This window comes from Larimichthys crocea, chromosome I, assembly GCF_000972845.2.
Source record: "Larimichthys crocea isolate SSNF chromosome I, L_crocea_2.0, whole genome shotgun sequence".
Taxonomy (NCBI): domain Eukaryota; kingdom Metazoa; phylum Chordata; class Actinopteri; family Sciaenidae; genus Larimichthys; species Larimichthys crocea.
In genome coordinates, this window is record NC_040011.1 from 9,392,972 (window position 1) to 9,405,366 (window position 12,395).

A 12,395-nucleotide genomic window follows, 5' to 3' on the forward strand; every position below is an offset into this window, starting at 1 on the left:
GCTTCTTTTAAAACCTGACCGACACACACCTGAACCTCCTCCTTCTCCGAGTTCCTCTGCAGACTCCACGCTGCCGTCCGCCCGGCCAAACGCCGCGAGTCGGAAGAATTAGCTTCCAACAAACTGGCCTACAAATGAGGCATTAAGCATTGGTAATGGGGGTGCAGAAAGGTCACGGCTGTATTAATCTGCCGTCTGGGGAATACACCCCTGAGCCGGGAAACGCTGAGACCGAGAGCGAGCAGGCGAGTCTCCAAAAACAAACCCTGAGCATGAATAAATATTTATCTATGCCCGGGCGATCATATTGATCATAAAGTGTTTTAGGAAACAAAATGAGCAGGAAAATGAGATTGATGTAAAAATATTCAGCTGTTGCTTTGAGCGTTTCCCCCTCGGACACTTTGAGCTTCTCCGGGCTGAGAGCAGAGGTCGCTTCCTGCAGGAGCATCGATTTTATTTCAGGATCAACCAGGATTTTTATCCACTCCTCCTGAAATCAGCTGCCGACACGGACGCAGAGAAGCTTTTCTGTTTCCAAACTCGAAAAAGACTTTTTATATTCCGCACATGTGAAGCTGAAAATAATCCAGTGAATAAACAAACATCAGGATAAATCATTTGATTCTTTATGCATCATGATTTAATGTTTGTTTTTATTTATTCCTGCCTACACACAGTACGATTAAGATATATAATTCATTTAATGAAATATTAAACTTTAGCTTTAATTTAAATGTAATTTACAAATTAAATAATTTCTCGTGACACAAAGTTGTTTTAATTTATTATAAAATGTGAGTTTGTTTCATTTATTTCTGCTTTGTTGATAAATTAGCTGCTGTGGATTCATCCACCGCTGAAAATAGTCCCTGACAAATGCACGACGTCAGACTCTGTCCCAGTTTTATGGTTTGTAAAGTTTCGTCTGACGATCGGTCATCCACACACACACGTGTGTAACGCTGTGTTTAAAATGCCTGATTGAATCAAGGAAATATTGAACTTTATATTATTTTTCTTTGGTTTAATTTAGATATAGTTTCCAACATAAATGATCTTTTCTCACGACCCTCGTTTAGTTTCAGCATCATTTATTATTAGTCTTCAAAAGCTTTTTAAGTTTCCACTTCATCCAAAGTTCCCACAACAGAATTTAATTGTACTGCATACAGCATATTTTTTAATGCCGGGCCTAACACAGAACCCTGAGGAACGTTTCATGTTTTTGTTTTTGATTCGTTCGGTCACGTTTTAACTCGTCGTCATGTTTCAGGTGATTGTTGTTGCTGCTAACATGTTTCAGTGTCAGAATAAAGACTCGGATAGTTCAGGTCCACGATCAGCTGCTCAGACGGGTCCGGAATAATTCAGACATTTTAATATTTAGCGATCATAAACTGTCGATGACTTCACGCTGTGTTAAGGTTTCAATATATTTATATATTTATATGTGCGAGTCAGTCGTCCTCTCGGACTGCAGGTGGAGTCTCTCCTGGGTTTTGGCCTCCGTCTCTTCAGTTTTTCGAACTTTAATGTAAAAGGTCGCGCTCACACACACACACACACACACACACACACACACACACACACACACACACACACACTATAAATCAGTTCAGTCCTTCCTGTTATCACCTGAGGAGTTCTCCACTCGCTGCTCTTCGTCGTCACCGTCCTCCATCCTTCCTGATTTATTTCACTTTCACACAGAAACAACTTAAATAATTTAAATATTTTAATAATTTTCACAGTTTCAATAAAATCCTGAAAGTACCCGAGCACGTTTACTTATTTAGTTACAGATTGAGCTGCTTTATTATTTATCACAAATTTGTTGAACTGCGTTCGGTTATTTCTGAATAATGGACGAAGTTCTGAGGATAAACCAAGAAAATCAATTTTAGACAAATAAAATCATTTTCAAATCCATCTTTGGTGTCAGACGATCGGGTTCTTTTATAGTACTGTGTAATAAACAGGATAACTGGTTTATTTTGTGCTAATGAAACAAATAATGAAACGTTGTTTGTTGTGTCTGTTTCAGCGGCGTGGGTTTAGCCCGAGCTCACTTCGAGAAGCAGCCGCCGTCCAACCTGAGGAAGTCCAACTTCTTCCACTTCGTGCTGGCGCTGTACGACCGGCAGGGTCAGCCGGTCGAGATCGAGAGGACTTCCTACGTAGACTTTGTGGAGAAAGACAAGGTGACGCTTCGTTTTATTTCACATTTGTCATATATACAAAAATGATTATACATGCATAAATCACATCAGTGAGCTGCCACGAACACGAGAACACCAAACGTGGATTCATCCACCGCTGAAAGTAGTCCCCAACAAATGCCGTGCACTGAATGACGTCAGACTGCGGCTGCGTTCACGTAACAGCGATCAGTTACAGACACGCTGAAATACGCCGATTTCATCATCAGTCAGAACCAACGAGACAGGAAGTGGGTTAAGTCCAAATATGGACTTTATGCATTTAATTAAACATTCAATAAAATCAGAACGACGTCGTCTCTGATCGATTAACTCGAACACACAACACGCTGTTTATTTTACGAGCAGGTAAAGTGTCACACCTGTTTGATGATGACAGGAAGAGGAGGGGCTAACAGGTGAAAACAGTTCCTGTGTCCAGGCTGTGACATCATAAATAATTAATTATAGATTATTTAGTTTTAAGTTCTCGTGACGAGCTCGTGTCTGAATCAGCTGATCGCAGTCCGTCCTCACAGATGTCATTTCTCTTTATGTGATAGATCAGAAACTACAAAATAAAACACCCTGTGCAGACAAAACAGTTTAACTCGAGAGGAACTCGTTCCTGAAACATTCCTGAAACGTTCCTGAAACATTCCTGAAACGTTCCTGATGGGTTTGAAGTCACGTGAAGGACGGACCAAAACAACTCTGAGACGGCGACGTCACAGAGCTGCTGATGTTAGACTGAAGATGAAGTTTAAGACAAATGAGGAAGAACAGCAGACTGTGAATGGACAAGTACAATATACAACCACGACTACTACTATACTACTATCTATACTAATTACCAATACTTACTACTTGATCTACACCGACTACGTACTACTGCTACTACTAATGATAGTAATATAATACTAATAAAATCCAGACAGGTCGTGTTTGTTTGTTGTGGTTTGATCGGATGCCAGCTGGCTCTCATCCTCCTCCCACTCACTCGCTCACCTCAGCTTTGACCTTCTCACCCCGACACACACACACACACACACACACACACACACACACACACACACACACACATACATACATATACACACACACACACACACACACACACACACACACACACTGGGACTGAGCCAACACTCCCGGCACAGTTTGGCAGCGAGCGGCCGACTGACGGAGACGGAAAGAGAAAAGAGATGAAATAAAAACATGATGATGATGATGATGATGATGATGATGATGATGATGATGATCTTCATCTCATTAAACATGAGAGTCACATGATTAATCAGCTGACTGTGGGGTCAAAGGTCACGCAGCAGATTGTTTTCTTTAGTTTGAAATAAAAATGACATAAAACAAAATTTATTAAAGATTTAAAGTATAATGATGATAAATAATTATTATGTTGAGTTAGAACATGAAAATGATTTCAAATGTTTAGAGGAGATAAAGTTTGTTTTAGTTCCTCATTAATCTGATTTTTAATCTCTAAATTTAAATGTTGCAGCTCATTTTAATAATTATTAGTGAGGATGAAGGAAAAAGGACGACAAACTTAAAAATATGAAGAACAAAAATATTAAAGATATAAACATGTTGTACATGTCTGTGTGTACATGTCTGTGTGTACATGTATTAGGGCTTTTTAAAATCACATATAAAGACTTTTAAGCTTTTTTCATTTCTTTGGAACAGACACCAGTTGACTGCAAAATCAAAAACCACCTCCTGTTAGAAAAGTAAAACTTAAATCAAATCAGAGCTCGTGCTCCACCACAGACCTTTAATAAATCCTGAAGCCGGCTCCTTGCTGCGGCACATGGCGCATACATGTTAGGCTGAAGAGCAGCGGGGACAGACGTGTCGGTGTGATGCCGTCTGTGGGTTAGCATGTTCGACCTCCGTGAACCATCGCGGCACAAAGTCTTTGTCCGGTCCAACAGTCGCCACAGTGCTCAGACGTGTTCGTCGTATGACCGCGTGCACCGAACCGTGACGCTTTGCAACAAATACAAATACTGTTACACCCCTGATATGTCTGTTATATATGTCTGTTATGTTATATATGTATCACAGGACTAACTGTGTGTGTGTGTGTGTGTGTGTGTGTGTGTGTGTGTGTGTGACAGGAGTATAACGGAGAGAAGACCAATAACGGGATTCATTACAGACTACAGCTCCTCTACAGCAACGGTGAGTCCATCATGATGAATCCTGATCAGAACCAGAACCAGAGCTTCAGCTTTCACGCTTAGTGCTGCGATTGTGAGAACTGAGACACAAACTTTGACTCGGGTACAGCTCGTTAACGAGGTCCTGATGAAGCTTAACGAGTTAAGACACCAGGCTGTGGTCGTCTCTGTCGTCCAATCAGAGCAGCTGGATGTGAAAACAGAGTGAGGCGTTCTGGAGCAGAACAAGCTGCTCGGAGAGCGTGGACCTCCAGAACATCCCTCAGAACAGACCAGACCAGGACATCAGGTTTCCAGGAATGTCCTGGAAAATGTCCAACAGTTTGAAACACAGCGAGTCTTCCTGAGCGGACCAGTGGCACGATGTGAAATCAGTCGTTCATTAATCTGTAATTTAACGATGGGTCATCAAGTTTGTTTCATAAAACCAGAACCTGGATCTGCACAGAGGTGACCTCCAGGTGAAGACGGGTTTCTGTGTAAAACGCTGAAAGACGCCTGTTTTGGCGTGATGATGTCACTTCCTGGATTAGAAACAGGAATGACTGATGGCTCTAAATGACGAGCTAACGAGCTTAACGAGCTTAATGAGCGCTGGCTCCCACAGGTGAAGTGTCGGCATCGCTTTGTTGAACTTTGTCCGAATCTGTCGAGAAGGAATTTCTATTAAAGGTCACCTGAGCTGACACACACACACACACACACACACACACACACACACACACAGCTTTACAGACATCTGGAATATCTGAGCGAGCCTGAACTCTGTTTTGTCCATCGGGTGGTGTTTGGAGGGTGGAGGGATCTTGAGCTGGGCTCTGGCTGCAGTCCAGCGCTGCAGGAGGACGGAGGCGTGATGCTCTGCGCCTCCTGCAGGAGCAGCAGATAAAGTGGCACATTTTCTTCCAGAGGGGCATAAATCTGTCTAATATGAGGCGGCATCGGCGGATTAGCATCGCACCGAGGTAACTGACCTCATCTGCAGCCGGGACGGATAGCCGCCATTCAGAGCGAGGAGTGAATCATGTCAATTAGAAGGCGGAGGAAGCCCAAAAACAAGGACACACATCCGAGACAATTAGAGCCAGTCCGCCGCTAACAGGTGTTCCTGCAATCCACTTCCTCCACCCCACGCCGAGCGTGTCACATCCACGCTGGATGCATGGCTAATAAAAGACGAGCAGCCTGATTGATATTTAATTTGGAGAACGAGCGCCGCTTGTTATCCTGCAGGAAAGAGGCGGGGTGGGGGGCAGTGAGAGGCGGGGGGGACAGTGAGAAGGCGGGGTGGGGGGCAAGTTTTGGGGTGGGGGGCAGTGAGAGGCAGGGTATAAATAATGAAACGCCACTGAGAGGCTAATGTTTGTCTTTGCTGAGGGGGTTAGCGTAGCCACGATGAGACGACACGAGCTACAGAAACATGAACACACACACACACACACACACACACACACACACACACACACACACACACACACACACACACACACACGCAAACGTGTGTGTGTGTGTGTGTGTGTGTGTTTCCACACGTGGCGTCAGGATTCTGATCATGTGACTGTTTGTTTGTTTGTTTGTTTTCAGGCATCAGGACAGAACAGGACCTGTACGTCCGACTCATAGACTCCATGACCAAACAGGTGAGAGCACACACACACACACACCTGAACACACACACCTGAGCACACGCACACGTGTACACAAACACACACACACACACACACACACACTTTAATCTCCAATAATATCAAACTTTGTTCATGTAGAGGTCAGTCAGTGTTCGTGCTCGTTAGTGTTTGTTTGCTTCATAACGACTTAAAAACAAACTAAGACTAAAATAATCAGAGTGAACGTGAACTCGAGCTCCAGACGACTTTAATGATTTTCACGAGTGTCATACACACTTGGCTTGGATGTGGTCGGGTGTGACGTGAGGGGTCTTCAGTTGGTTGCAATCTGCAAGTTCAAACGCCACAAAATCTAAAATACCTGGACCTTTAATTTCAAAATGATATTTCACAGTGGGACTGGTACCACAGAAGCACGGTCTTAGTTAATGTCCTTCAGGTCTGCAGATCTGCAGGTCTTGAGGGCTCCAGGTCTGCAGGTCTTGAGGTCTCCAGGTCTGCAGGTCTTGAGGTCTCCAGGTCTGCAGGTCTCCAGGTCTGCAGGTCTTGAGGTCTCTAGGTTGAGGTCTCCAGGTCTCTAGGTCTTGAGGTCTCCATGTCTTGAGGTCTCCATGTCTTGAGGTCTCCATGTCTTGAGGGCTCCAGGTCTTGAGGGCTCCAGGTCTTGAGGGCTCCAGGTCCTGAGGGCTCCAGGTCTCCAGGCCCTGGTGTCTGGGTTTTGTAGTTAATGGTCGTTGCTGTGGAAGAATCTGAAATGTGGATCTGTCCTCGTTATGAATCATCTCGCTGACGTGAACAAATTCAGTGACATGAAATAAACTCCTAAATATAAATCATTTCCAAACACCTGTTTCTGTCTCCACCCGTCCTCCTCTGTCTCCACCCGCCCTCCTACTTATGTATCCCCTCCAGTCATATCACCCCTCCCCGCTGTCGGCCCTGTCGGCATGTCACCGATCGATGTACCAAGCGGCTCCTCGACAAAGCGTCAGCCGCGGAGACGGATCGATAGGCCCTAATGTGGCGCAGCGACGGCACACTGGAGACAATAATCCTGACACCTCCTCCATGACACCCCCACCTCCAACACACACGTCTACACCTTCACCTCCCACTACATGACACCCCATTGGTCGACAGTCAGACCTGACAGACGGGTCGGCTGGAGTCCCCGCGGATCGATAAATCCCCGTCGAGGGCCCGTTAGGGGCCCCGCGTCCGTGCGATTGTCAGAGCGAAGAGCAGCTGAATTAATGCAGATTGGACCGCGGAGCGCCGTCACACACACAGAGGCCGAGCGGCAGAACTCTGCGGGACGTTTGAAACAAAGTAAAATCTGAGAGCGACGAACCTGCAGACGGAGACTGAGACTAAAACTAAAACTGCATTCAGACTTTCCTGAATGAGTTTATGAAGCATCGAGTTCATCTGAGAGAGGGATTTGAAAATATTTGTCCAAAATGATTTAACTTTTAATCAACGTTCTTCTGCAATAATTAAATAATGTAAGACTGGTAATTATTCTGTGTTGTCCTGCAGTTCATGATGATTTATTATATTTTCATTTAAATGAATTTGACCTGTTGGATCTGTGAAGGAATAAAGCAACTGTAAAATGAATAAACAGCATAAATCAGAATCAGAATGAGGACGTGACAGAATAAAGCTGATAGAGCAAAGGTCAGATAAACAGAAGAACATTTTGAAAAATGAATTTTTATGTCGTGTCACTTTAATTTTTCAAAGATCTGATTTTTTTTTTTTTTTTACATATTTGTTCCATTATAATCAACTAAAGCTGGAAACATGAGTTAACAAGCAGGTTAAAATGTGAAGCGTGTTTTCTGTGTATTACAGCAGTAAAACATGTTGAGACAACGAACGAGGACAGAAAGGTGGGACAGGAAAGGACGTGAAGACAAACGTCATTTCCAATAATATCATTTATATTTACTTTGATAAATTGTCAAAACTTTCTGAAGCATATTCACATTTTAAATAAATGAATTTCTAAAAATGTCCAAAAACTATTTAAATTTAAAACAGAAAAAAAATCCACAAGTACAGTTTCTGAAACTCTCTTCACTGAACAAAATGTTTCCTCATCTTAACTTTTACAAGTCGTCCAAAGAACGTCCAGTTCTTAAATAGTTTTCTCGTCCTCTCTTTCTAAAATGTCCTCAAACTTCCACTTTTCCCCCAAATTTTCCAAAACAAAAGTCCATAATGTTCCTCATCAGGACTTTTCAAAGCGTCCTCGCTCGGTGAAGACGTCCTCGCGCGGTGAAGACGTCCTCGCTCGGTGAAGACGTCCTCGCTCGGTGAAGACGTCCTCACAGTGCAGGTCTGCACACTCGGTCCTCACAAAGACAGCAGAATGTGAACATTAACCCACAAACAGGCATGAAAGTGGACGTGCGATCACACACTCACGGGACTCTTTGCATCAGGAATGATGATGTATAAATATCGACCAATCTACACACTCTGTGTGTGTGTGTGTGTGTGTGTGTCCCTGATGTAATCCACATCCCTCCTGGTCAAACTGGAGCATTTTAATCCGGAGGAACAGAGCCAGGATCTGGATCAATAATGCAGAAGTGGTCGTTATCCTAAAAGTATTGTCCCCCAGGGGTGTGTGTGTGTGTGTGTGTGTGTGTGTGTGCGCAGGGCGGAGGTCTGTTTTGACTATAAAGGTGGATGAGGTAGTGGTAGGTCATCACACACACATACACTAACACACACAGTAACACACACACTTACTGGAGTTCATTTACAACCACCAGGGTATTACAAAAACCACCACACACACACACACACACACACAGCGGTCATCCGTCATCCGGACGCGGACATGACAGCTCGGTGGGGGTGAGGTGGAGGGGGGAGATGGGGTGAGGGAGGGGGGCTTCATCCTGGGGCGCCGCCCGCCATCTGGCAGGGAATTCTGGGAAGGCCAGAGGAGCCTGAGACCACGAACAGGGAGGAGGGGTGGATAGGTGGAGGTCGGATAGGAGGTGGATGAGGAGGTGGAGGTGGATGAGGAGGTGGAGGTGGTCTGCCAGGGAATCTTTTCGGCGGCCATGTTGCGACCTGTTGTCTTCCTGTGTGGTTTGATGTGAAAGGTGCGGGGTGGACAAAATAAAAAGGAACACCGCCACAGTCAGCTGTCAAGGAATCAAATGAAACCTAACAGATTCCATGCCACTTTAGAGGAAGGTGAACGTGCCAGTAACTGTACTAACTGTTTATATATAGTAACTGGTAGTGTACGACAACTGTATGTATGTAGTACACTGGTTTTTTAAACATGCAGTAAACTGGTTTCTTTTTTAAACCTGTTTCAAGCTGCCGTAAACTGTTTGAAACCTGTTTTTAAAGCCGCAGTAGTAAACTAGTTCAAACCTGTTTGACAGCTGCAGTAAGTTATAGTAAAAGAGAGTAAAATGGGTTAAACTGTTTAATTAAAGCTTGCAGTAAACTGGTTTAAACCTTTATTTAACGCTGCAGTTAGTAAACTGGTTGTTGATATAAACCTGTTTTAAAGCTGCCAGGTAAGTAAGTACAGTAAAAAGTAAATGGTTTTTAAACTGTTTAGCTGCCAGAGTAAATGGTTTTTTTTTTAAAAGCTTCGCCACTCGTATTCATCTTCTTAGTAAGCTAGTCGTAAAGAAAATACGTAACTGGTTTGTATTAAACTGTTTTGCAGCTGCCGGTGTCAGGTAAGTAAAGTTTAAACTGGTTTTCCCACCCCCTACCCCACACACCATTGCGAATTGTTTGAAGCCGTGCCGTAGTAAACTGTTTAAACCTGGTTTAACGCCGCTGTGTTAGTAGTAAGTAACTGGTTTTTTTTTTTTCTTTTAACAGCCTGTTTGTTTGAAGCTGCAGTAGTAAACGTTTAAACCTGTTTAATTAAAGCGCCCCCAGTAAACTGGCACTTAACCTGTTTGAGTTTGAAGCTTTGTGCACCAGTAAACCTGGTTTACAACCTGTTTGACAAGCGATCCCCGATAGTAAACTGGTTGCCACACACTTTCTGTGCCCCATATCCTGTACCACTGCAGATTTTGAAGCTTTGCAGTCAGAAGATAGTGTAAAAAGTCCGTTCTAAGCTGAAGGTAGTAAGTTGTGCACAACTGGTTTTTTTTTTCTTAATTTACCGCTGCTTTTGAAGCTGCGTTACTAGCTAAACTGGTTTTGTCTTCCCCCTTCAGACTCCTCCTTCTCACCTTCCCCCTCCCTCTACCCACTTCCTCTCCCCTCCCCCCACCAAACCTGTTTATAAAAGCTGCTAGTTTCTAAGTACACCTGGTCTTAAAACTGTATGAAGCTTTGCACTCTAGCTACCCCCAAGTACTCAGGCTAACACCAATGGTTTCATCCCCTTCCCGCTTTCTTAACACCTGTTTTAACACGGACTTAGTTATCACACAAAGCAACTATACAACTGGTTTACCCTTAAAGCCCCCTCGCAGATATCCAGTCCCACAGCCCATCGGTTTTTTTAAGCTGCTATCTTCCGACTTCAGCCGACCCCTGCAGCTAATATTGTTTATAAAGCTTCCTGCACCAGTCACAGAACTCTCGGTCCCTTGAAATCACCACAGCGCTATTTGACCGTGTTTCCACAGTACTGGTCTCACCTGCCGACTTTGTTTTTTCACCATCAGCGCCATTCTGTATCGCAACCCGGTAAGCCTCCCGGACAACCCCGAACACCAAGAGATGTGCTCGCGTCATCCTCAACCCTGAGATCCTGTCGCAGGCCTTAACGACCCGTGAACATACACGTGAGGATTTACAATGCGCAGACAGTGTGTGGCGCGTGGGGGCCGCCCCCCGTGGGTATACTTTCCCCCCCGGTGTTCCCCCTCCGGGGGGTTTTGTGTCCGTTCCTGCCTGGGTCCCCGTTCCCCCCCGTTGGGTAGGCATCGGTTGGTTTACGGCTTATTGTTGATGTGTAGTGTGTGTGTGTTTGTGTGTCGTGTGTGTGCTGCGCCTGTGCTGCTGGCGCCTTAATTATGCAGCACATGGACGTGTTGTATGTGTCGTACCCCCCCCCTATTAACTCCAGCTCCGTCTAAGTCAGAGTGGAGATTAAAACAGTTAAAAAGTAATAAATCAGCTATCATCAGTGCAAACTTTAAAGATCCCCCCCCCCCCCCTCGCCCCCCCTCCCAGAACTCCCCCCGGCTTTCTCCCCCCCCCGCCCCACCTCCTCGTTTACAGAAAATATTCAAATAATAACATCACATGCAATGTTTAATCAACTGAAACTCTCTGAACAAGTCATTTTAAATTCCACTGGAGGGAATATATACATTGTGTCGCCCCCCCCTAGTACCTAAAGTACGTGTTTCAGACCAAAATATAATATACTTCATTAAAATATAGTTCAGAAACTATAATAAATATACTTATAAATAATAATATTAGTTTAAACATGATGATTGCGCTCCGGCTTGACAAAAATTAGACATGTTTTTTTAAATTTGTTGTGTTCGATGTGAACCCCTGAGTAACCTAAAGTTAAATAAATTGTACATGCAGACCTACTACAACATACAGTGTCAAACACAAAACAGCGGCACGACTGTGATGATTTGAATAATTGAATATTGATATGTTCGATGTATCAGCTGAGAGACATATTGATGACTGATCATCGTCGTGTTTGATTGATTTAGTTTTCAGCCTAGTCCATGGTTTCAATAGCTTTTATTGAGGTTTATGTTCAGAGAATTCAATACAATCTCTGAAAAATCAACACGTGTTTAAAACAAAACATTCCGTGTGTCGTGTGTGTGTGTGTGTGTGGGTGGTCGTGTGTGTGTGTCGTGGTGGGTGTTGGTGAGAGAAAACCAGCGCAGTTGCGGTTCGTATGTTACACACAATCACAAGTTCCTGCCCTGCGGTCTTCCTGGCTCTTTAACGGTTGGATGGTTCGACTGAAGGATGCGAGCAGGACGGAGAAGGACCGGAGGAGGAGAGAGGGAGGGGAGGCGTGGGTAACAATGAACACACACACACCAACACAACACACACCCCCACACAACCCACACACCACCACACCGTCCACACTGGTTTGAATGGCATTAAACTGTGAAGTGCACGAAAGGTTTAGATCTAACAAACTGGTTCACGATGCAATCGCACCTCCAGGGTTGAGCTCGGCATGGTGTCTTCCTTCACTACTTAGACTTTCACTCTTACCTCTACAGTCTCTACTTATAACCTTCCGTCTCCTTTTCCTTCCCTACCACCTCTCCTTCCTCTTCTGCTTGGGCTTCTCCTGGTCTCCTTGGTTGTCGTTTCTCTCATTGTTGTATGGGTTCTCTTATGTGATTGAGCGGTTATTA

General features: G+C 44.3%; 1 protein-coding gene across 1 annotated transcript in view; it reads left to right on the forward strand.

Annotated features, from left to right (window-relative positions):
• Positions 1-12,395, forward strand: part of LOC104939281 (transcription factor COE3-like) — a 124,607-nt gene that overhangs the window by 9,332 nt on the left and 102,880 nt on the right. The window contains 4 exon segments of the mRNA XM_027279027.1: positions 2,048-2,204; positions 4,343-4,406; positions 5,990-6,045; positions 6,946-7,127. Of these exon segments, the coding sequence (XP_027134828.1) occupies positions 2,048-2,204; positions 4,343-4,406; positions 5,990-6,045; positions 6,946-7,127 (459 nt within the window).